This window comes from Pezoporus flaviventris, unplaced genomic scaffold (genome assembly GCF_033815535.1).
Source record: "Pezoporus flaviventris isolate CSIRO_AGI_PZ_B2104156 unplaced genomic scaffold, CSIRO_AGI_Pfla_v1 ptg000057l, whole genome shotgun sequence".
NCBI classification, from domain to species: Eukaryota; Metazoa; Chordata; class Aves; order Psittaciformes; family Psittacidae; genus Pezoporus; species Pezoporus flaviventris.
Window position 1 is genome coordinate 738,371 of NW_026892605.1, and position 26,494 is coordinate 764,864.

A 26,494-nucleotide genomic window follows, 5' to 3' on the forward strand; every position below is an offset into this window, starting at 1 on the left:
CTCCCAGCCGATGACCAAATCGATTTCCTGTTGATCACTCTTGAGTCACACCTCTGTTACGATTCTTCCTAACTTCCACCAGCAATTTTTTAGGGGATGCAGCCAACCAATGACACAATTGTGACTCCCTCATTTCATTAAACTGCCTGAATAACAGTGCTGTGGAAAAAAAAAAAAAAAAAGCATTCTTAGGACCTGCATGGATAGACTTTCCAAGAGAAACTCAGCCTAAGTAGTAACAGGAAGAAGCGTGGTAGCTCACAGACATGAAGCAAAACAAATACCAGAGTTCTTGAGGGACTGCAAGTAAGACCACTGCCATATTCAAGCTATTATACAATCATTAATTTCCACTGTATGTTTGGGGAGGGAACAATTGGGAGCTTTCAGAACACTGCATGTGCCTTTTGCCAGCCCAGCTAAACACATGCTTTCTAAGGCAATTCATTCATGCTTCTGTCTGTTATACAGACCATCAGTCCAAATCCTGTTTGTGACAGGTTTCTTCTAACAGAACAATGATGTAATGTAACAGGACTGTCCACACATTTTCCCCATTCAAACCATTTCTCAGGAGAGAACTATGTGTTTTGGACATAAACAAGTATATTTATTGAAATAAAAATTACTTAGTCAAAAAACAAAGCACTAGTCCTGCCTTTGTTTCTATAGTAAAAAAGTCATGCTTTCTGTTTCCTCCTATTTCCTTTAGTTACTCTACCCATTACAAGAGGGCTTTTCTGCACCCGTCTTCTGCTTTAGTTTTCTCCATATGAAGTATCTCCAGTGCAGTAGATTATGGAACGATCCCATTTCCTGTGGAAATACTTCACCAGGCTCATGGAAGAGTCATTAACTGGTTTTCATTGGATGGTTGGTAGGAATGCTTTCTTTTCTTGTATACCCAGATTGTGCCTTTCTTCAGTCATTGCTAACTGAGTAACTTCTAGTTTCTTGTCATTGTTCCCCAAATGCCCAATTTCATAATGTTAAATCAAATTCCATTTCTATTATTTAACACTTGAAAGTCACTATTTTTTTCTGTATGATATACTGAACCTCTTCCCTGCTGTTAACACATCTCAACTTACTATCATTTGAAAGTTTTATTAGCATATACCTACTACATATTAAATTTACTTACTACTGGAGTTCTAAAACCTTTCCACCATGCATTCTAATTCTGATGTCTTCTCCTTTCAAATCAGCTTGCCATTAGTTTCTTCCCCGCCCTTCTTTCATTACTAAACTCCATCTTCTTCAGGAAATTTCCTGAATTTCTTTTGTTCATGCCATTAAAGAATCTTACATTTACATCCAAATGACTGAGATACTTCCACCTTTCACTCTCATATTTCTAGTTCACAGCATAGCTGAAGTCATCTCACTTGTGATCGTATGCTCTGAAATCTAGGAACCCTAACCACAAACAGATTTCTTCAAAGAAATTATTCTTGAAGTAAATTGTACTTGTCACTGTTAAGAAGTCTCATATGATGATTAGAATTTTAATAACTTTTGGAGAAGAGGTAGGAAAAAGCAGTCCCAGATTTCAGGACACTATGGAAAGTACAAGTCCTAATATGGGTGAATATAGAGGTACATAACGTTACCCTTACAGGCTTTTTTTTTTTAGCTCAGCTCATCCTAGAATGATTCATTAAGCTGAACAGATATAGGCCTTGCTAGCCAGTGTGACAGACCAAACCCTCTAGAAAGAAAAACCAGAAATCCCTGTGAGCGGTTACTTCATATTCCTTTCCTCAGGGTTGGCTTTACCTCCAAATAAAAACCAAAATCAATAGTATCCAATCTATATAAGGCAAAATTTTCCACCGTCACTCTTCCTGTAACATACTTATTTTTATTTTTAGAAATACACCTAAATAATAACATGATGGGCACAGAAGTAAGAACTCTCTATACCAACATAACATTCTAATTTTAGTATAAACAAGTTGGCTAAATTACACCACCCACAACTTCCGTCTGAGTTGTTGATTGAAATCACTGAGGCAGAATTCTCTGTATTTCTCAAACTGCAATAAATGGTCATAACAGGAAAAAATGAACTAATTTGTTTATAAGCAGTGAATAATAAAAAAAAATGAGTTAAAACTAGATGATTACAAGAGAACAATATATCCAGAAAAGACTGAAGGAGATTAGCCTTCAATAGCAATTAAAAGAAAGCAAAGTGGAAAAAGCAGCTTCTCTATTACAAAAAATCCAACAATATTCTAACTGATTTTTCTTAGCTGACCAAGAAATAACATAAATATAGATGCTATTTTGCCTGATGTCATTATGTCACATATAAAAGCTGCATGCGCTGTCCACAATGTGTTAGCTACTACAAACATTATCCTGACATGACACAGACCCTATTATTGCTCTTGGCTTCTTACAAAATGCACTTAAGCTTATTTCCAGAACATAATGTAAATTGGTTAGCATTAAATAAAAATTAGTTGCTTTTGTGTGACCCCCATCCTCCCTCAGTCAGTTGTGCCCCTTTCAACCCAGCATAATTTCAGAATGGCTTCAAGCTGTTCTACCACAGCACAAGGAAACAGCTTGCACTGAGCAGCAGGAGAAGGCAAAAGTGAGGTTTAAATACTGTTTCTACATCCCTCTTTTCATGATATTTAGATTATGGCTCTCGTCCAAGGCTCTGGTCCTCTGATTTCAAAGTAACAACTGCACAGCAAGAGTGCAACATTTTGCTCTAATCTACAACACAAATCTTATTAAAATGCAGTGAAGAGCCTGTATGGGCCTTTTTTTTTTTTTTTTTTTTTTTTGGGGTAGAGTCACTGCAGCTGTACAGATGTCTCAAATGTGCTGCTAAAATGGTTCACAGGACCTGGCAGAACAGCTGATTTCACTTTGATAAATGCTGTCAACATTAATTTCATGTTAGAAATAGACTTAGTCTTGATTCTTAAAATGATAGCTTAGCAAGTATATGTTGCATCTCACAGTTTAAAGTACACTGTCAGATTTCTCCAGGTTTTACTGAGCTTGAACAATTAAGGTAGCTTGTTTTTCAATGTTAGTCCAAGGTTAAGGTTCTTGCTGCAGACCCATATCACAGCAAAATTGTTCCATTCTCTTTTTCCTTTCCATCCTGCCTCTTCATATTGAACAAAATCAAAAATCTTGCTATTCTGGTACAGGTGTATGAAAGACCTTTCTATCTTTCCTTTCTCTTTCTCATCATCAGTTTTTAAAGAGCCTATGAAGCAACTATATGATAGTCCCTGGCAGTTCTTCCACTGATACATGCTTCCCTATGTAGGAAAAGCTGGTGGCTTGCAGATCATGATGTGGAAGGCAAAGGCAGACGAGAAAAGGTTATACTAAACTGCCTGGTCACAGGTTAGGGGGAGCTGCAACCACCTTAGGTCTGGCAGGACAATGATTTATTTGCCTAAACAATGGCAGGATGCATTTTCCAGGAGTCTGATGAGGAAAACATCCTAAAACACACTATAAAAAAGAGTTTAGAAAGTTTTTTAAACTAAGTCACTTTCTTATAAATAATCTCCATTGAAATTTGCACTTAAAAAGAGAGATAATTCTTAGAACTTTTAACAATGCTAAATGCCACCTTCTCTTTCCAATTAAATCTTTGCTTCTGAATAGAGATGTATCATTTTACTGATAACAGGACTCTTTGTCAGAGAATATTTAAAGTCCAGTGATGGCAAATATAGTGCTAAGCTGATCACAGGGAACTTATTTCTATATTGCAAGCAAAGCTACACAGTAAAATTGTTGAAGTAGGCAACAGAGGGTTTTTTAAAGCACAGAACTTTGCAAGAAAAGTAAGATCTTTGACCAAGTATTTCAGAATACTTTCACAAAACCATTGGAATATTGAGAAAAATGGTGGAATTTAATGCTAGTTGAAGTTGCAGGGCTTTTACCTCGAGTTTCCTCTCCAAACTACCTGAAGCCAGGAGTCTGCAATCACATTGGTCCATGCAAGTCTAACAGACAGCACATGGGATCAGGCTACAGGGCTCTCTAGCCAGGGTGCTGAAGTGAAAACCCAACTTTTTTTTCAGTTGGGTTTAAAGCCAATGTTTTAAAACCTCAAGATGTGCTTTTATAGCAATAAAATTGTAATGTCACATAAATATTTTAATACCCAGTTCTACTTTTTTTAAATAAAAGCATATAAATTTTAAAAGTCTCTCACCGGCTAACATGGCCAGTCTCACAAAGCATATATGCTCTTTGCACTGAAGTCCACCTGAACTGAGTACAGCTTTTACATTGCCAAGATCTGACACACTGAAGACCGAGCCCTGGCTCTATACAAGAAATACATTGCGTAGTTTTCCAAGATGTGTATTGTTATAATGGATGCATCTAATATATCCATTTTTCTCTTGGTTACTTACCTAAAACAATGGAAAGCTGAGCTGAATTGGATCCACGGGTCCAATTTTAATACAATGGGTATAAGAAACAGAACACAGAATAAACAGGGCAATGTAAAGAGAGCACTAAGAACTCCTCAAGAAAAATATACAACTTCTTGAAGTAACTAAGATCCCCAAGATATACAAAGACTAAAAACTCCTCGCAGTTCTCTGACTGAGATTTGAACACTATAATACTGTCTGTACTGTAATGGGCTTTCCCTTGGCTGTGCATCTTTAGTGTTTGTTGTTGAGAACACTGACCTACAAAAACTAGGAGAAAAAAAAAACAACTAACTGATGATTAATGAATCCAGTATTTCTAAGAAATAAAGTACACCAAGTATACTGCTTTTTCAATTCAACATAATTTGAAATCTAGCAGTTTGAAAGAATCTTATAGGCTTCCAGATCCATCCCTTTATTATTATTAGGTCAAAACTAAAGGAGGAAAAATGTATTGCTATTTATTATTTGATACTGTAAAACACCCTAAAGCCCTCTGATGGACTTCCATCCTATGCACATATGTGCTGCACACAGACACAATTCCTTTCTAAAATTTCTTACAGTTTCTGTTAAGAAATTGATACCTTTTTAGGTAAAATGCTTTTTTAAATAGATTTCTATGCTTTAAAAGGTAACAACCTGTTAATATGCTGTCTTCCTAATGTCCATACAAAAATTGTTACATTATTTGTTGCTATGAAACAAAATTTCAGGATAGCTGATGGTCCTATGACAAGGTAATGTGCTATCATTGATCAATACAGCACATGAACTCCAAACCTCTCTCAATTTCAGTAAGAAATGCTGTGAAAAGGTCTTTGGCTTAGAAAAAAACCCACTAAATTTTACAGTGCTCCCAGCAGGCTCTTTCTGATATGGAAAAATATAAGTACTCAAGGTAGCCCCATCCTCCCTGACTTAAACAATGAAAGAAGACAATTCAATTCAGGTCCTTTGAATCCAAGAAGAAGACAACATTGCCTCAAAGCAAGAAAGAAACTCAAACAAACAAAAGACCTGTAGGGCATCCTAGTATGTAAGACATCACCTACTTCAATCTGTTAACCCCGTCTAGTTCATCTGTGATAACCACGCAGTGAATTTTATTAAGAAATAATGACTCTGCTTCATGATTGCCCACAATGACTTTCAAACAAATCTGTACCCTTCACTAGCAAGCACATGAGAACCTTTTCTTCAGACAATCAGTGTTTCAAGCTCCAACAAGCTTCAAGTTGAACACAAAATGCCCAACTGAAAGGGCTATTAATCACAAAGTTTAGATGTCTATCCAAGAATAATATGCATAAAATTACAACAGGACATTTTAGATTAACTGTGCTGCTAGCTAGGGAATTTTGGTGACTTAACAGCATTGCTATTTACACATTTCTGTATCTTACTGCCAGGCAAGGAGAGCAGAGCAGCAGCATTCCATGTATTTCTTCAGTGCACTACATGGCAAAATAATACAGTTCTGATCTTGTCATTCACAACACACTTTAGAGTTGTACTTACAGTTTCTTCTAACTATTCCATCCTGTGAGATTTTTCAGCACATTTTATTTCACATAAGCTGAATAACAGTTATCACAATGTCACCCCATAATTTACTAGTTATTTTAAAGGAAGTGTTAGCCTCTTACATGTTTCTACTCAGAATTATCATCAAATCACACTCACTATGATTCATTCAATTTCATATTTTATCTAACATAAATGCTCTTTTATAAATGCAGTTTGAAATGGGAATGGATACTGCAGGACTGCTGTTCATTTTAGAAAGACATCTGCATAATCAAAGAAAAGTAATAAAGCATAATGTAATATAGACAGATGTTACATACAGAAATACTACGTATTAAGAATATGATTGTTGATATAGCTTACGAGATGGGGTAATAGGGCTCTATTTCAGATTCTGAGCAGTAGAATAGCTTTCTCAGATACGCAACAGATTTTATTTAAGGTCCCAGAGGTGTAACAGTCAACCAATTTAATAGCAAGTAAAACTGCAGCATGATGCTCCAGTGCAGAATGCTCCATCTAAAAAGTGCAAACAGCAAGAAAAGAGCCGTTGCAGTTGGAGTTAATTTGAAATGTCGAGGTCTTTTAAGAACTGGCATTAAAATTCTTATGAAAAACCAAGAGAAAAGAACCCCAGCACACTAAGATGCAGCACTGACTGGGGGTAAAAACTTTATCATGAAACTAAGATCTGAAGAGGTGTCTCTAAATCTATGTGCTGGTAGGCGACTTTAGGAAGGTCTCTTCCATGCTCTGAGCTCCATGATGAGTTCCATCGCTCCTAAGGGACATGAGACCTTGTATTTGTTACACTGACTTCAATTGCAGGTTTCTTCAGGCAAGGACTGTCAGAGTCTGATTGGACTCTGCATATTATTTCATTAAAAAAACAACAAAATGTCCATTTTGCTAAAACTGGAAGCTTATTCCAGCTGGCAAGAATACAGTTGCTACATCCTCCCTATGCCATGGATAGCCCTAAACACATTTAAATTAACAGACTGATTTTGAGCCAAGCTGATACTTATAGTCTGCTGTGGAAAGGCATTATGAGAAATATAATGCTGTCAAACTAATCACATTAATACAACATTGTAAACTAATGCTGCTGCTTTTGCTGGGAGAGACATGAACATAAAAATCTATTGTAGAGGATACTTGCTGATTAAAAGAACTGTAAAGACTAAAGTGAACACAATTTTATTGTTCCAGTATAAAAAATTATAAGCTAATGTCAATGCAACTTATCTCCATGATCTCCAGCATTAAAGTACTACAGCGAAACTAGCAAGCTATTGCAGTGAAAGCATGCATATGACATACAGTTACCTAGTATGTAGCTGTTATACCCATGATAGTAGCAAGAATCGAAGCGTAAAAATGCTGAAAGGCAGTTTGCGTTCAAGTTCCTTAAGGGCACAGAACAACAAATGATTTGAGATATCAAGGGCTGAAGCCTACCTAAAGAGACATGAATGAGACATAGGCTAGGAAACTGGGAAATTCACTTTTTGCCATATTAATATAATTTACCTGCTGTTCCAAACACGTCATACTTGAGCTGAGGTTTCCTGAGGTTTAATGGCTACCCATTGTTAAATAATTTTTTAGATTACTTGTATTCATGCACAGAAAAAGAAAATCTTGGTTAATACGGCTGTTATGAATACCTCACTGAGGAAACATTGCTCAAACTCTTCATGCACCCACAAATAACGTCAAAGACCTAAAGCTTTAACTGCAGGTCGTGTATTGTTAAATGTTCTGCTATCCCCACCTCTCCTTTAAGTGAGTATCACCCTATCACCCAAGAATTAGGAGATGTGAGCATCAGTGGCTCTGACATAAATAAGTTTTGGCTATCCTTTCTTTCTGAGGATGGTTTACATAAAGGAACACCTATTTGCTGACATCACACTTCCCTACAGTTGGCATCTTTCTATCATCTTTAAGGTGTAGGCAAGAGATGAGGGGTTTTGTATATCTGGGCAACACAGCTGGTACATTCTCTTTCCACATATTTTCTTCACCAACTGCAGGAAGATGTTTCAGTGATCAGTATGGCCAAAAATTATGCTTCCATTATTCAGACACTATCATAGGTCCTATGTGAATTTATAATTTCTGTGGTAAGAAATGTAATACCTAACTGGTATTTCAAAGCACTTTTTAATACCATGTATCAGTTTCAAGAGCCTATATATTCCACAGTTGCTTATACCTCACTGCCTCTCTATTTGTCAACCTGTGCTATTACTTAATGGAATTTAATTCAGAATATATATTCTACTGTACTTCAATACCTAAAAAATACTGTCTATATTCTATTATTCAAGACACAAAAATTATACAGGAAATAATTAACTGCTTTTTCATTACTATGCCATATACATATATACGTATATATATACATAAAGGTTGTGATACTCAATGCAAACCTATGGTAGCTTAAATGCTATCAAACTGCTACAGCTTGCTTAGTTCATAGAATTATTGGTTTTGGCTTACCCAAATCTGTAGCTTAATTCTTTTTTCATTTTTGAAAACTGTTTTTACTTTGAAATCGATCCCAACCGTGCTTACAAATGCAGACGTAAAGGAATCATCAGCATATCGGAACAAAAAGGAGGTTTTCCCAACACTGCTGTTGCCAATAATGAGCAGTTTGAACATGTAATCAAAGTTCTGGTCAGATGTTTCTTTCTGGCCATATCTGGAATCTTGAGCGGATGCCATCTGTAATTCAAAATGAAAAGAAATTGTTTATTGTCTCTTGTATCGTATAAAACCAGAAACATTCAGATTTTATTGGAGTTTTTGATATCAGATATTAATGAACTCAAGAAGAAGTTCACAGATGATTGATTAATTTCATGGTTCTTGTATCCATGGTAATAGTTCTGGTTGCAAACGAGAATGCAAACGTCCGTGGTGGCTGGTACTAAAAAAATAATTCTAAAAATCTGGGGGAGTTCTTGTGTATATAATTAAAAGAGCTACATTCAGAAGATGTGATGAATTAGCCAGACAGTGACATTACAAGCAAAGATACTTCACTTGAACAAGAAGGAAATAAGAGATGCATGCTGTGTTATGACACGAGATATCTTTCCAAACAAAAGTTTAACATGTTTTAGATTTGATAAAATTCTTGAATCATTTATTTTACTGTAAATATGCTGCTGGCTTTTGTAATGCCTATCACTGTATTCAAAGTATTTTGCCTTTACCAGTTTTCAGTTTATCATGCCATTAAATAGTGAGTTTGGTATATACCTCTGAAATTTTTTTTTTTTTCCAATTTTACTCTATTTATAGTTTGGAATTTGCAATTAATATGAGCTATCAGTTGTTAATGTTTTCAAATTTGAGTCCTTAAAATACAGTTTCTAATCCATATAAAACAGCTGAATCAGCACAGATTACTGAACACTGCTTAACAGCAAGGCTATTTTGCTCTAGGGACTTCAAAAATCACAGGTTCCATTTATAAAAAAAATACACTTCTGGCTTTCAGAAGAGTTGCAGAAATTAACTTTAAAACCTGACCAAAATTCTGCCTGGGATGTTAAAAAATCAGGTGGCAGAAATAAAGACCTTAGAACTAGGTAGTGTTTCACCTCATGTGCTTTTTGGGAAAAAATCTCATGTTTTTGGGGAGCCTGGCATGATTTTAAATTCTTGGAGTTTGGCAACACCAAGGTCAGCACTTTTGAATGCTGATTTCAGGCAGGAAGACAGACATAATATCCTAACACAAAGGTTTATAGAAAAGCAGGTCACCTCAAACCTTTCTAAGCTAGACATCTCGGAGTACATGTGAGCAGTCAGAGTGGTGAGCTGGAAACAGTGTGAGGGCTGCACAATAATCCACCTTCTCAGCAGAATTTCAATTATGGCATAAATTTTCTGAGCTAATTCTGCTGTATCATAGCACAAATAACAGTATGCCAGCTTCTCTGAGCTACTGAAGAGGCATATAGAAGTGGGGACAAAAAGTCCTGAAGGAGACAATGGAAATAACAAGCTTATGAGAAAAAAAAGTCAGTATAAGCTTGTACTCCATAAAAAATGCAGTAGGGAGTGTTTGATTTCAGAATTAGCCTTTTATTTGGTAGTGACTAAAGATCTTGATTAAATGCAGTCTTGGGTACCTATGTGCTTGCACCCTGAGTACTTGCATTGGCCTTAGCACTTATTCACTTTCACAGACATGCAACAAAGAAGTTTTAGAACAAAACCCTAAATATTACCTAGAATACACACCACTATTTTTATAACTTTCTGATTTCTAGACAAAAGGAGATCATGTTAACCTTCACTACTCTCCCTCATTTTTAAACTATTCAGGGATATTTTGCTTAGAACATGAGAAAAAGAAAATCAAATGCTGCTTATTCCTGTCTAATCACAACTGGCAATAAAGTGGTAAGAGTATGTTGACATTGTGTTTGCAACAGTTTGCAACAAGTCAATAATTTCAGCAGCCAAAAGACTGTGAAGTGGCTGGGGATGCCAGTGTGCAACCTGTACACTTGCCCAGCAGCCGGTTCTGCTGCCCTTCTGGCTCCTACCTGCAATGCAACAGCTGAAACCGGAGGTTGGAAACCACTTCTAGCAAGAAGAATAATCTCCTTTCTTGATTTTTTGATGTCCTAGGAAGCCTCCCACATAGCTTTTTCAACTCACTTAAGGTTTACAAAAAGGGAGTTTAACTTTCATTGCTGCCTTCAGTCCTATGTGCCTTACAAATCATCACCATATACTTTAATGCCTATTACTTCAGAAACAGTATGATTCAGTCAGGAAAGGAATCAGGAGACCTGGATTCTAACAACAGTCTGGGTAAATTTTGTACATTATGTAGCCTTACTGAGTAAGAACTTGTTTCCTGTGGCTGGTTTTAAATGCAGATTTTTCCCACAGACAGATTTCAGTGCTCCTCTAAATTTATGTGCATTATCCATGGAATAGTTTCCTTAATAGTTCTTAAAAAATAGTAGTAAAAATAAAAAACACACACACACAACCCAAAAAAAAAACCCCACCAAAAACCATCTTCACTATGCCATAAGCTTATGGATTCATTACTTGCAGGGTCATAGGCAGAATTATGGACAAGCTAAACACAGAAGTGCAGCCAGCTTCTATTTCAAAGCATGCCTGGCTATTACAGAAGGCAGAAGGCACAGAAAAGGCATGGGAAAGGACTAATTTTTGTACCTCCCACCTGAGAAATCATGAGCTCTTGATAATAATTCAAAATGTTTGAAAAGACCACTTTAGCCTAGGGAGACAGTCTCCCTAGATTACCAATAGCGATCCTTTCTTGTGTCCAAAACCCAAATGACTTTTAGAAAAGTACTAGTGCCTTCATGAGTCTGGAGGAACATCAAACTCAGGACATGTGTTAAGACCTTGCTATTACTTCCCCAACTTATTCATTGTGTACTAAGCACAAAGACAGATTCTTCAGAATACAAACTCACATCACCTATATCAGGCTCCCACCCTAAATGATACTCTAGAGTCTCTATTTTTTTGCTGACTGTAAGGGAAACCCAAGATATTTGGTCCTCTTGAACTTCTGGAATATTTCTGCAGTGTTTTCTCTGTTTTAAATGCAAGCTGCTGACTTCCAGTAACTATGGGATGCACTGCAGCCCTCCTGCTCATGTATTAATATGTCAGTTCACCCCTAACAGGAGTTGTCCCAACTATGGAGGCACTTGGCAAAGAAACGTGAAGAAGACAGTGCTGATGCTATGTTCTTCCTTTGGAAACAATGCTGGAAATAATCACCAGGAATGACATGTTCATACCTGTAATTAAATACTACATACATGGACAAGAACCAAATAAACATGCCAACCTCACTAACATTATGATATTCTGTTTCCAAGAAAGCAAAACTCTTTCATTTATTTTCACAAAGTTCTCTCATATGATTGAATGCATATATTAAACACCCATCAATTTCAGCAAAACACATTAACTTTTCTCTGCCATAAAATTTTGTCCTCATTTAGTAGAATTGAAGACAGAATGTATAAGAGTATTTTCAATAGCATACTGCATATTTATTTTTTTGTAGAAGGAGTCCCTATTTCAGATCCTTACATCCATTAGGATTTCAGTACCAAAGGCAGTCTCAGGCCACCTCCTAGAGAATTTAGGAGCAGGTACAATTCCCCCAGCCTCCTAGAGGATTTAGGAGTAGATATGTCCACAGCTAGAATATGGTCCAAGGACAAAAAAGGATGGCTTCCCTGCTTACAGCACATCTTGAAATACCTAAATGTCCATTATTTATTGGCATAGAAGAGTTTTATCATTAGGCAGAGTTTTCTGTATCAGACCCAGGTACTTTTCAAGTCTTGTGCTCAGCTGTTCCCTTGATCTCAAAAGAACAGGTTAAAACAGGGCAGGGTTGAGAACCAATGTGAAAAAGTATGTGTTCACCTTCACAATAATAACAAAACACTTGGCTGTGTTAATCTCTTTATGGCCATAGAGGACCTCATTCATTGACAGAATCAATTTGATCAGCTTTCTCACTTAAGTAGAGCAGTATGCCATGAGCTCCCTGAGCTGCACATAACTTCAGTTTGCACTTATGTATACACCCCACTGTGAATGCCCAATGCAGGATGAATTTGCCCTGGCGAATATGATGCAAAAGGCAAGAAAAACTGGAACTGAAAATATTGAGGTTCACTCCTTTGTGCACTTCACAGTGTTTTATTTCAAAAAAACCTGAACTTCCTACACACTCAATTTCTGTGAAGTGACCTTTTTGCATTTTGTAAAATATAGTTAGTTAAACATAATAAATGGATATTGAAACAATGAGATACAATTGGAAAATTTAATGTTTGTAACTCACTGGACCACATGTAGGATGCATGAGTTGTCTTTAATGTGCAGATCAGATGTCACCACCAGAGTCAAAATGTTACCATGCTCTGTATTTATAAGAACACTATGACAACATAACCCAGTCATGAAAAGCTCAATTATTTTCAAGGTATACCAGATGAATAATCTAGAGATTGGGGTTTATTCCTAACTCTTTCAGGGGTATCCTATGACTTTTTTCTTTCCTTTTTTTCTATGTCTTGAGCAAGCTGCTTCAACTCTTACTTCTCGTGTTCTCTCAATTAATACCTCAATATCCACAGATGCAGGCCACAGCCAATTCTCACAAATCCTTATCATCTAATTTTTAACTGAGCATTTAATAATTAATTTACTGTCCATGCTCTTCTGTACCATTAATCGCAAGATACATCATAGACAAGAGGAAGTTCTGATGGGAAAAAAGATCGTGCATTAGTTTCTATCAAATCTCGAAATTTTTAAACATGGGAAAAAAAAAACAAAACAACAACAACAAAAAAAAAACCAGAGCTTTGTCAGATCCATAATATACCAAGTCACAGTGCTGGATGGTCAGTGGATGATGCTGATGACCCAGTGCTGACAACAGCTCAGATCCATCAGATGACCTAGAGACAGGGGTTCTGGGGCTACTGCTCTCGCAGGAATTTCACACAGTTCCTCCTGTGAAGCAAGCAGGCTGATTTACTGGGGTTTTTCTACTCTTGGTGTAAGGCTGGTTGGTTAAGGAAATAATCTTAACTTTTTTTTATCAGATACACACACTGTCTATGAGACTTCTAGTGATTTTGTGTCAATGTATTTTGCATCTGATTTGTTCGTCTTTCCTCAGTATTAAATTTCCAGTAATTAATAGAAATTACTGTCACACACACTGCTACATCTTAATAAATTAAACTAGTAATTCATAAGACTTAAGAGTTCAGTGGACAATGTGCCAGCCACTTATTTGGAATATACGGATTGCCAGCCATCTGCAGAGCACAGCTTGTGAATCAATGTACTTGGCAGCACCAAGAGAAGCTTATCTGCTTCAAGGTATTATGAGGTTAGATTCATGAATATGTGTAAGCATATTCAGCATAACCAGCACAACCCAGTCTGAAAAGTTAGACACGCAAAGTTTTATTATAAGCAGTGTACTGAAATGCCAAATTGGGGAATATCAAGAAGATAGAGAGAGGTGGAATCCTAACACATTTTAAAGAAACTCTACTTGTTTCGTATCAGTAGAAGCAGCATGGATGTGGCCACAGTGCTGGCAGATGCCCAGGACTGCAGAACACAACAGTAAAGAACAGCAGTAAAGAATAGTTTTGGCAAGGCTCTAGCACGTGGATATGGATGAATCTACTTTTGGTGAGTTACAGCATTATCCCACATTTATCATTCTTTAACCTAAATTTACCTTCTCCACGAAAAGGGTAGCTTAAGAATGCTACAATCAAATCAGTTAAGGAGTGAAATTTGAAGTGAATGAATCAGTGTATGAATCGCTGAGAAATTCCCACTGAACCTTCACTTCTGAAAGTACCAAGAAAGCCTTACGGAAAACTGCTGAGAGCTACACAGACATTTCAATAAATTCAGATGAATACAAACCACACAGACTTCCATGTTTTTCAGAAAAAGAGAGTTCATCGCTTTTGACTTCTAACCCAAAGCCCTCTTCATGGCCATAAGAACTACTAAGACTAACTTCTGTTTTTGAAAACATGGCTAGAAAAATTAAAAGTAGTTACAAACTCTGACACAGATCCAATTATACCCAGCAGATGACAACAGCAAACTTTTATACCAGGTGACTCCTCTTCTGGAAGGACTTTCTGGGCTTCCTTTCTTGTAACTGTTGGCCCTTCTTGCCTACAGAGAAATGGCATGAGCTTCAAACAAAGAATTCATAAAAATATAAAGACAGTGACACCACACAGGCCCCTTTTCTCATCCTGCTAAAATACTTTAACTTTTTAGTTTTCTATTTAATTGCTTCTTGATGGAAATTTGAAAAAAAACTCTTCTCAGAGTTGCTTTTGTCATGATCAAGAGACATATACTTGATCACTCCTTCTGTTGTTCTAGAAGTCAGAGATGGTAGCTCTGTAACACACTGATCTATAAATTTGTTGTGTGCAAAAAGGAAACTTCATTTCATGTAATAGGAAATCAGACAGCTTAAAGAGATAAGTCAAGCAATTAGGTCAGCCAGTCTATATCATATTTGAACAAGGATCAACCATATTAGCTAATGTTGGAAAACAAAAGGACTCTTAAGAAGAAGAATCTCCAATAAATATAGTTTTACTGGAATCTTTAATAAGACAAAATGTATGCTGAGAATAGTGTAAGTAGAAGAAAGAAGAAAAATCATGCAGAAACAACAGAAAATTAAGCCTCATCTACTAGACTGCATTTTCGTATCTTGGAAAAATCCAGATGCTTGTGATTATTATTTTGGATGAGATATGCTTAAAAATAGACAGTGTTTGGCCATTTCAGCAGCCTTGAAAAAGTGGAAATTTTAGGGTCTTTTACAGCACTCTGCTATCTCTTTTTACCCTTAGGGTGTGATTTTTGACAACTTTCCTTCCATTATGTTTAACAATAATTCTGTCTGTACTTTTTTATGATTTGTCTAATTATATAAAAAAAACAAGAAACTGTTCTCTGATGTGTCAAGTACATATATTTTTCTTTTCTATCTGGATTTTAGATTTTATTATAATGCTGTGCCATCATTTTGTTTCCACAACTATTTAATAACATCAGTTCAACACCCACCAAAACCACCAAATGCAATAGTGACCAAAGTGTAGTTGTCATCCTTTATTAGCAGAATTTGCTTTTAATGAAATGTTCTCCAAAGCCAATACGTACTAGGCATCACTTCAGTACCTCAATAAGCGTGTGTACATAAGTTGCAAATACCACAAAAACATTTCCAACATATGCATGTAGCATGCAGAATTGGGTATTTTAAACTGCATCCTAATTATTGTTGTTCTCCCATCAGAAAACTGAAAGACCTTCTTACTGAAGAATAGCTTATTTCTAGTGCATTTCTTTAGTTAAAAGGTTTCAGCATGTGTCATCTGAACAATCGCTCTGCAAAAGATTTATAAGATTATCGGTCTCCCTCCAAAGTCAAGCAAACCCAAGTCCTTATTAGGATAAATTAAGATTTCAGACTTCTTTTTGAGCATGCGTATTGAAAAGATGTTGATCTTCCCTTCAGGCTGAAATCTTATTACTGATGGAGTAGACATCCATCAGGAAATATATCAGCTAAGAAAGCTGTACTTTATAACTTAAATCACAACAGCCTGCAAAGCGCTTTTTCCATTCTTTAAAATCAGCGGGATTGATTGTTACCAATTCACTGGTAACACGACTGATCTTCTATCAAAAAAGTAACTGAAGTACAGTTCAGTGTAAACTGGTTTGTTCCATAAGGTAGTAACTGCTAAAAACTCTCCATAACCTAACCAGTATCTCTACAACATCTGTTTCTCCAGTACTAAGAGGTATTATACTTTTACATATAAATGAGCTGCTAAAAAGGGGCCATCTCTTTGCTATCCCCAGTTCTGGCCATGAGCCTCGCGCAGGAGGATAACCGTTCATTGAAGAAACAGGTGGAGATACCGTGCAACTTCCTGTGCATCCAGGGAGGACCTCATCCCCCAACACGATACACCCGCTCATTCCCAGGGAACAGTGCTCAACGGGCAGTGTCTGTAAAACACAGTTGAGGCTGCCCGAATGAGACTGAAACCCACTCGCGGCCGGCTGGTGGCACAGACACGGCTTTCCCGGCTCCCCTCACACAAGGGGCGTCCTCACCCTCCTCCTCCTCACACCCCCTGGCCACCAGCGGGCCCGGCGGCCCTGTCATGCCGCTGCAGATCGGAGGGGCTCCTGCTCCGTCCCCCCGGGAGCCCGGCTCTCGGCCGCGCTGCGCCTGCCGCCCCCCCTCGCGGGTCGCTCGGCCTCGGCCCTTGACCGACCTGCATGGGCGCTTCGTGCCTCATGGCCGAGCGCGGCCCGCCGCCCGCTCTGCCGCCACCCGCTCGCGTACGCCAACAGCCACCGCCGCCGTCAGCCCGGGCTCTGCTGAAACCCCGCGTCGCGATCAGCACCGGAGCTGTCCCCGCTCCTCCCCGGCACCGCCCCTCTCTCCCGCCTACCCCGGGGAGCTGTAGTCCCTCTGTCCCACTCCCCCGTGCCCGCAGCCGCCGGGGCTGGAAGGAAGGACTACAACTCCCGGCGTACTCCGCGGACCACCGCCAAAGAGGAGGGCACAGGGGGCGGTGGCAGGGCGAGAGGAGCGCTTTGAGAACTTGTGTGGGGGCCACTGAGGGCGGTGGCGGAGTGACACGCCGGGCGGGGCAGGGCACGGTGGCGGTATGGGGGGCGCGGAAAGCAGCAACGGAGCTAGAGGAGCCGGCAGGGTCCTTTCCGAATGCCGGCGGCTGGCACGGCAGGCAGCGTGGGCTGCGGGAGTTGCTCGAAGGAGTGCCGCAGACAGTCGCTGCTCCCGGGCCATGGCCTGCACCACGGCAGGCAGCGAGGGCTGCGGAAGTCGGTCGAAGGAGTGCCGCAGACAGTCGCTGCTCCCGGGCCATGGCCTGCACCACGGCAGGCAGCGAGGGGGTGGTGGCCGGGAAGCACCGGCGCTGCACGGACAAGTCTCGACCTTGTGTTCCTGGACCACCCCCGGGGCGGAGTCGCTCCTCCCTGCCAGCAGGGGGCGCCCTGGAGTAGTGGTCCTCCGCGCTCACGGGCTCTGTCCCCGTTCCCCCACAGGCAGCCCTGGGGCTGAGCGAGGCCGGGCACCCTTCGGCATGGTGGCTGCTGGTTAATGCTTTTTCTGTGGTGTAGTGACAGCCCCTGCCTACACCAAGACTTCTCTTGGTCTTCTCTGGTTGTCCCTGCTTTCCTCACCTGATTTTTCTCCAGCCTTTGACAAACGGTAGCAGGCAGGCGTCAGGGTTGTTCAATGGCAGCAGCCCAACGTTGACATGGTGTCACTGCTTCTGGGCAGTGGTACTCAATTTTGATGGCAGTATGGAGGTCATCGTGAGGAAATGTTAACAAAGCAGCCAAAAAGCACATCTTCTGCATGGTTTTTATTGTCCAAGAAGGTGTTTTAAACATCTTTGTTGGCATAACGTCATATTTTTCATAACCCCATCCTCTAATGCATAGTCCATACACATTTTGGGGCCCAAATATATGGGACCATAGAATCATAGAATGTTTTGGGTTGGAAGGGACCTTAAAGGTTATCTATTTCCCCCTGCCATGGGCAGGGACACCTTCCACTAGACCAGGTTGCTCCAAGCCCCGTCCAGCCTGGTCTTGAACACTGCCAGGGATGGGGCATAAAACTGTGTTCCCCAGCAATGAGGTATCCATTGTAAACAATCTGTATATAAGGGGTACTAATGTTACAAGAATAATGGCATTAAAGACATAAACTAAACCAGAGACTTCAAGACTTCATAATGCTAAAATGAGTTAAAGGACACAGCAACCTGTGAAATAACTTGAAATTGTTCCTTATATGATCTAGGACTCTGTTATGACAGTGCATCATACACAAATTCTTACGTGAATAAGAGCCAAAGGAATAATTCAGAATTTTTTAAAACTTTCGATTTGTTTGGTCCTATTTGGGAAGTTTCATTCATACAGGGAATGTCAATCCATAGTTCAGATGGGGATTAATCCGTAGTCGAAAGGATTACTCCCTAGAGCAAGGTCAGCATGACTAAATCCTGGATTTCTCACTCATACTGAAAACAAGCCAATAAGCAGATCAGTCTTGTAACCTACTTGTGAGTAATACTCATACATGAATGTGTCTTCATAGCCTGCATGTAAACAATGTGTGAAAGTCCAGGCTGGGCCCAAAAATCCCTGGGTCATCTAATGTCAGGCTGCTAAATCTGGCATCAGGAACTTAATAGTTTGGTTTCAGTCAGCTAAAATTCTTCCTTCCTTCTAAATGACAGAATATATAAATAGTGGTGCATTCAGCTTTTAGATTTGGCTTTTTGTCCACTCCTGAAAGGGTAAAGATGAACCATGGGTGTAAGCAGCAGAGGTGGCTCATGCTGGGATGTCAGCCCAAGGGTTGAGAGCTGGATGCTGTCTGGGCAGGGAGGGAAGGGCAGGAGAAGGCAGCTGCGGTGTCTGAGGCAGCAGGAAAACAGCCTGCCTTGCAGGCTACCCACTTCTATGTATGTGGTATGTGTTGTATAAAGTAAATCACCTTTGGGATCTAGGACATAGTCAAATTGTATAATAGAGACATCAATATGGATTAAAGTGTATGTCAGAAGAAATTTCATTCTAGCTCTGCAGATTTTTAATTTCTTTAGAGCTATTTAAACCTACCTCACCATAACATAAAAATAGGAATTAAGTGGAGGTTTGTTCAAAGGAATGATATATGCCATCATGCATATTTGCAGCCAGTTCTTTCTGGCACGAAACACTGAATGTTACTCTTTCTGATAATACAGGCATGTAGACATCATCAATTTTCTCAACATTTTAGACTACCTGTATGTGTGCATGCATGCATGAGCATGCTAAGAGTAATTTTTTTAATCCATGTGATTTATTCTTCCTTTTAGACAGATACATGCAAAAAAAAATCATGAATAACAACCATTTCACTCTGAAAGCATGGAACATTATATTTGCTATCAGTTGCAATTAGGGAAAAACAGAGAAATCTCCCTTTTATTTAAAATATTGGTTTATGGAGCTTTATTTTTAACAAAGTAATATACTATGCAATCATGAATATATGAAACTATAGCTTTTCATGAAACAGTTCTCATTTTGTAATGTTTAAATTTTAGCTGAATAGATTTTTGAAACAGTGGATTAAAGTACTCGGAGAAGCTTTTTATTTCAGAATTTAGAGAACATATACTCTGAGTTTATTATTCTATTAAACTTTTAAAGTAGATTTACTGCAGATACTGTATTAGAAATTGCAAGACTTAACTGGTGCTGGGTTCCCAAATTTATCCCAAGACAAACATCCTCCACATCTTTTTACTGTATTGACATTTATCTTAGCATTGAAGTCTCTAAGCAACCTCTCACCTAAAACCGCCATACAGGGAACTATCAACAGAACATAAAGTAGGATTAGTTTTTAGATTGTCATATGTTGTTCTTTAAAGCAAGGGATCAGCTTTTTTTTCACTAAAAATGTCAAAGTTAGCAGTATCTCCGCAAAAATAGCACCTTTCTGTTTCTTTGCTTAATTTTTAAAGGCATAAAAATGCAAGAAGTAATGGTGACACTTTGCATGCGGGTTGGAAAGACCATACTAGGTTTTTTTTTTAATTCCTCAGATTTTGTTTATTATTTGTCTTCTGGCAGCATTTTTGTCCTTTTCTTGCTGTCTCCTTCAGAGGCTTTTGAAGATAGTATGGAGAAGAAATCGACCAGAATTGAACTCCATAATGCTAGACAGAACTACAGTTTTATATCTCAAGCATCTTAGTCCACTGGCATGCTGTGACAATACTCCTTAATACCCTTGTTCACAGAGTGCTGTGTTTGTGAGGCAGGTTTTTCTGTTGATCACTAATCACTGTGTTACATTATGTAAACATTTTTGGAACATGGTGTATTTGAAGCTCTCTTCTGTACATAATTACTATGAACAAGCTATTTTCACCAGGTGCTAATATACAGTTTAATAAAATACCTAATTCTTTTAACCAGGAACAGTAGAAACTGCAGAAGTAGTCATGAGCATCGGTTCAGGTTTTCAGTTACATTGGTTATACTACCTCCTTTTCTTCTGCTAAGACTCAGCAGGAGTGATTTTTTTTTTTTTTTAATTTTTTATTTTTTCACATCAAATGCTGGATCTTGGAATGCACAGAACAAGTTAATTATTATTTGCTAATTTGGACTAAGGAGAAAAGGAGAAATTTTCATTTGCCTTAGGTGATGGCAAATAGTCATTCAAATAATATATGTTATCACAAAAGCTAACTTAGAATGAGCATGCTGCCCAGGAGATAGCTAGTATGGTCAGTCTGCCTTATTTAGATGTAGAACAGTGTGATTTTAGGACATTTTTTTCAATCTTTGTAATGCAATTTGTTTTTTGCTCAAAACACTAATTTTACAGTACATGCCCATTGCAAAAAATCTGTGGGGACTTCTCCTCAGGCTGGAACACAGATAAACTACATAGAATATTGTCATGGGGTAAACCATGGAAGTTGCTACTTTTTCAGCAGATGTAGATGCTTCACTGCTGTACCAATGCTTGGTTTTGTGACCTTTCCAGACTCTCTGAGTCCTTAAAATCACAACGGATGAGACTCACAGATCAGGCAGCATGACAGGATGCTGCTGATGCATGAACTGGAGATGCCACAATGGGGAATGAGAAAGCAGTGACTAAAGGAGCAAGTCTGATGTTCATCATGTGAGACTTGACAGGTCTGCATTACAATGAAAGACAAATAAATGGTTCCTGTCAGTGAAGTTTTTGGGTTTTTTTCCTTCTACTTCTTCTTAGAATAGATGATACTTTCAGTCTCATCCTTGTTAAACCCTGTAAGCGTTAAAACTGTGACACAGAACTGAAATGCAGGTTTTAATTCTGTGAGTAAGGGACCGGTGTAAATCACTACATTTCTGCCATTGATGGAAATGAGTACTGGGTGATCTGTCTTTGCAGTGTTGTTGCCATGGCTATGGGGTCATAGTACCAGATATGCCATTACATTTCCTGCATCCTCATGTTCTACGTGCAATAGTTTCATTGGTGTTTTGAAGAGGGAAAATTTGCACTGTTTTTAATTTTCTGTTGCATAGCCTGCTGTCTTGACTTCAGTAAGCTCACTTGGGTCTGTGGAGATCAAACAGGCATTTTATGCATCAGCCTTTGTAGGTATCTCGCTTTGGTACATGTCCTGGGGCTGGAGAAAAAAAGCTTCATACTCTTGACTTCAGTCAACACCTAATCTGAGCACTCACACCACTGTGCATTTGCATGTCTCTGCAGGCAAGGGACAAACTGCTACCTGGAGTGGAAGAGGTACTTCAAGTCTTCCTGCACAATTTTTGGTGCAAAGTGTAACTTTAACAACCTTGAAAACGTCTGCTCAGCTGTTTTCTGAACAAGGGCTTTAAACTCAGGAACTGCATGCCATTCAAGATGAAGACCAAAGCACTGTATATTCTTCATGATGGAACAGGTTATAAAGGTTATTCAAATAATAGAAATAAACCCAAGTTTGGAATTGTGCATAAATCTGTAGAGATACTTAGTAGCAGTGCCTGCGTCATGTAAAAAATACACCTTAATTACAAATTAAATTGCTTTTGTAATGCTTTTGCAGCATGCTTCCCATTCATTTTAAAGCGTCCTCTTCCTAAGCTTTCTGTATATGAGGTTGTTTGACTGTTCATGCTCTGTACCATTAATCGCAAGATACATCATAGACAAGAGGAAGTTCTGATGGAAAAAAAAGATCTTGCATTAGTTTCTATCAAACTTTTTAAACTATCAAAATTTTTAAACATGGGAAAAAAAAAACAAAACAACAACAATAAAAAAAAAACAACAACAACAAACAACAGAGCTTTGTCAGATCCATAATATACCAAGTCACAGTGCTGGATGGTCAGTGGATGACGCTGGTGTCCCAGTGCTGACAACAGCTCAGATCCATCAGATGACTTAGAGACAGGGGTTCTGGGGCTACTGCTCTCGCAGGAATTTCACGCAGTTCCTCCTGTGAAATCATTTGTGCACTGCTGAAACAGTTGTTAAAACAGCGTAACAGCAAATGCTGTGTAAGGGATCTGGCTGCGTTGAGTTCTGCAGAATGACCAAGGGAAGCAGCAGCCATAAACAAAGGGGTTTGGCCTCTCAGACCAAACAAGCTGATTTGCTGGGGTTTTTTGTACTCTTGGTGTAAGGCTGGTTGGTTAAGGAAATAATCTTAACTTTTATTTTAATCTCACACACACACTGTCAATGAGACTTCTAGGGATTTTGTGTTAATGAATTTTGCATCTTTTTTGTATGTCTTCCCTCAGTATGATGTCAGCATAAAGCTTCCAATAATTAATGGAAATGACTGTCACACATACTGCTACAGTTTGCTGGTTCATCTACAGTTCACTGGATTTTCTTTTGAAAGTTTATGCTACAGTAACTATAGACTGAAGTAAAAAAGAAGGTGGAAAGGAGAAACAGTTTAAAGTGTATAGGCAGATGGCATTTTTTTCAGTCAAATATATAAAAATGAATGGAAATGTAAAAATGAATGGGAACAGGAAAAAAATACACATATATATTGACCTCTAGCTCTAATTTAATTTTACTTGTTTTTTCTCATCTAATAAGCATTTCAAGATAGAAACACAGTTGCTGCTAATGATATCATGGTGATTTTATCAAGTACTTCCCATGAATACTCTGCAGCTGTGTTAGAAAAGGATGTTGTGGCAGGAAACAACCAAATAGCTATTTTTGGGTCCCTTAGCTATGCCTGACTCAGGAAGAAAAAGAATCATTACTTGATTTTCTATTCTGCCTAGGTACTTTAAAAGCCAATCACTAGGCCTACTCAGACATCAGTCTTGTTTCATCAGGCCGATGAAGAATAAGCCTCTAGAGGTCAAATGTGAGGGTGTGATTCTGTGAGATGCTGATCCCTTGTAGATCTCGTTAGCTTTCAGTTAGAAGCATCCACCTTCTCTCAAGTCTGAGAGAAATTCAGAATCAAATAAGGAGCCCCAGCTTGGTCTTACATGTCATATCAGCTCATAAGCATCACTTGGAGTCTGTAAAAGCAGCCAGTAACATTTTTCACCAGGGTAGAGATGTTGAGTGGTTGGTAGATTCCATATATGATTAACAACATATTGTCTGCCTCCATTTTACTCCTTATTTCCAAGCTAAATGCTTCCACACTTCACCTTCTTCCTTGTTATATGTGCAGTACATTATCATGCAAGGGAGCTGGCAGTAGCCCCTAACATTAGGTCACCATTATTTTCCATTAAAGGATTGCTTTTTAACTGTTCCAGAGAAATCATCACAACCTATATTCCTATCATATCTTTTCATCTGTTTGGAAAAAGCACTGGGGGAGGGGAAGGGGGGGTTGTCATATGTGAGTATGTCCAAATTTTTAATGTCTGTTTCCTTCTCTTGCTTTTGTTCATTGCAAAATTGTACCTATCACCAAAATAATAACTCAACATGAACCTCTGAATCTAAGCGCAGGCTCAGCCATAGTAACATGGTTTAGCTCATTTTGCTGGCAATACTAGGGGAATGCTCATTTGGCACACAGAAGGAATTAATCAGGAAGACAATCAGGCTGTTTGCATGGTCTGTCCCACGTGCTCTGGAACCTCCAAAATATGTAGAAAGTGAGACTATAAAGGCAAGTATATAACGATGGGATATAAGAGATTCATATTTTGCGAACAAACCCCTTTCTACCGTGATGATTTCTCTGTAAGGTATCAAGCAAAATATTGGCAGCTGGCCAGAGACTCCACAGTGTTATTCACTACAGAAACCATTGTGTCATTTTAAGACATTGCACAGAGCTGGCCAGTTTCTGACCAGTTGATGATGGGCACTCACGCAAATCATTCCATTAGCTCTCCACTGCAGTAGCAGCCTGTAGTGAGGAGGAGTAACAGACAGTCCTCAGGGAAGGATTCCTTACACTGTCTTGCTGCAGTGAAACTCTCAGCACTCAGCTTCCCTGTTCATCATTTCTAGGGTGCTTAAGGCACTCTAATCTGCATACATGTTTAGTTCTCACAAGTGCAATCAAAATGCCAAGCTGCATGTTCTGGAAGAATGAATGTGCTTGGAAATTTGTTTGAAAGTGGGGTTGGGTTCTACCTTTACCACTGATTCATTGTGTGGCTTTAAGTCTTTCTGTCTCCATTTTCTTTTCTGTAAAATATGATACTATTGTTATCCTATCATAATTGGTGCTGATGTTGAGGGTGTTAGGGAGGGAAAAAAACAAGATTTGGGAGGAATTAAAAAAAAAAAACAACAGAAAAGATCTTGAGGAAATTAATAAGATTATGTTCTTTGAAAACAGTGCTTAATGTGATTCAGTAAAAGAGAGATAGAATCATAGAATAGTTAGGGTTGGAAAAGACTTTAAGATCATCTAGTTCCAACTCCCTCTGCCATGGGCAGGGACACCTCACACTAAATCATGCCACCCAAGGCTTCGTCCAATCTGGCCTTGAACACCACCAGGGATGGAGCATTCACAGCCTCCTTGGGCAACCCATTCCAGTGCCTCACCACCCTAACAGTAAAGAATTTCTTCCTTAGATAGATAGATAGATATAGATATAGATATATATAGATATAGATATAGATGTAGATATAGATGATACAGATATAGATACAAATAATGGCAAAATCAATTATGATTCAACAATTATTCTTGCAGCAGCATCTACCTATACACTTTCTGAAGAAGATAAATCAATTAGGCAGTTGGAACTCTATACGATGAGAAGCTTGTTCCTATATTTCTTGTAACCATATTGAAATGCAGAGGAATGAGAATGTTGTGCTGGAACAATTTTAATTTTCTTTTGGGTTTGCTAACATTCTCTGGGGTATATTTTCAGACAATATTTTGCCAGTTCAAATAACTTCAAGTAAAAATATTCCTTCAAGAAAATGCAAGATTCTAGGCAATGTTTGTTTTCTGGTGTTTTGGGTATTTTTCTGGTTTTGTGGGGTTTCTTTATATATATTTTTCAAAGTCTCACTTCATAGCAGAAGGAAAACAAAAGTCTTCATGGCATACAGAGTTTAAAACTTATCAACTGAGATATTCTGGTTAGATTTCAGCAAGGCCTGGTGGTTTGTGTTTGCAATTTCTTCCAGTTTGTGAATTATTCTTTATGTTCTTGGAATAGGTACATGCATAAGGAAGAATTTATCTTAAGCTCTCTCTGCTTCCTCAGATTTTAGTATCTTATTACTCTCATCTGGTTAGAAACACAAAGCAAGGTCATATGGCTCTACTTTCAAGAATATAAAATGTAGATTTGTGGTTGGCAATCTCATTTGTCACTTGGCAATCTCATTTGTCACTAGGACTGCCTTCATAATTACTCACCCGTCAGCCTTGTAAAGTAAAAAACATACGTACTGTGGTAATGTCAACCTCTTTGTATTCATCCAGTGTCCCAGATCATTCCAGCTCTATGACAGCTATGGAAATATATGACAAGTTCAGTCAACCAACAATGGCAATGAACACTCTGGTTAAGGACATGCAGAGAAAGCATTACATCAAGAGTTCTACTGTTCAAATAGCTGCAGTGTCAGACATTAGTAAAGAGGGAGAAAAATGCATTCAAAGGAGAAACATATACTGTATCTTTCATGCATGGATCTTTTGCCATCACACCTCTGAGCTCTAATAGCTTGTAAGAGGCCTTGCAAGGGCAAGAAATTCCTTTCAACTGAACTGAATAAAGAAGTCATCTGTTAAACCCAGATGGCCTTTCTTTTAACTAAAAGAACGTGAAGACGAAGACATATATTTTCTGTTTTATCTGAAAAA

General features: G+C 38.6%; 1 protein-coding gene across 2 annotated transcripts in view; it reads right to left on the minus strand.

Moving 5' to 3' along the window:
• Nucleotides 1-17,023, minus strand: part of RAB3C (RAB3C, member RAS oncogene family) — a 127,074-nt gene extending 110,051 nt beyond the window's left edge. The window contains exons 1-2 of one of the 2 annotated variants that reach the window (XM_061469373.1): nucleotides 16,874-17,023; nucleotides 8,478-8,705 (exon numbers count right to left, since the gene is read on the minus strand). In XM_061469373.1, the coding sequence (XP_061325357.1) occupies nucleotides 8,478-8,705; nucleotides 16,874-16,897 (252 nt within the window). In that variant the 5' untranslated portion in view covers nucleotides 16,898-17,023. The remainder of the gene's footprint in view (nucleotides 1-8,477; nucleotides 8,706-16,873) is intronic. The other variant, XM_061469374.1, reaches the window with a different exon arrangement.
• Between the last annotated feature and the right edge of the window lie 9,471 nt (nucleotides 17,024-26,494).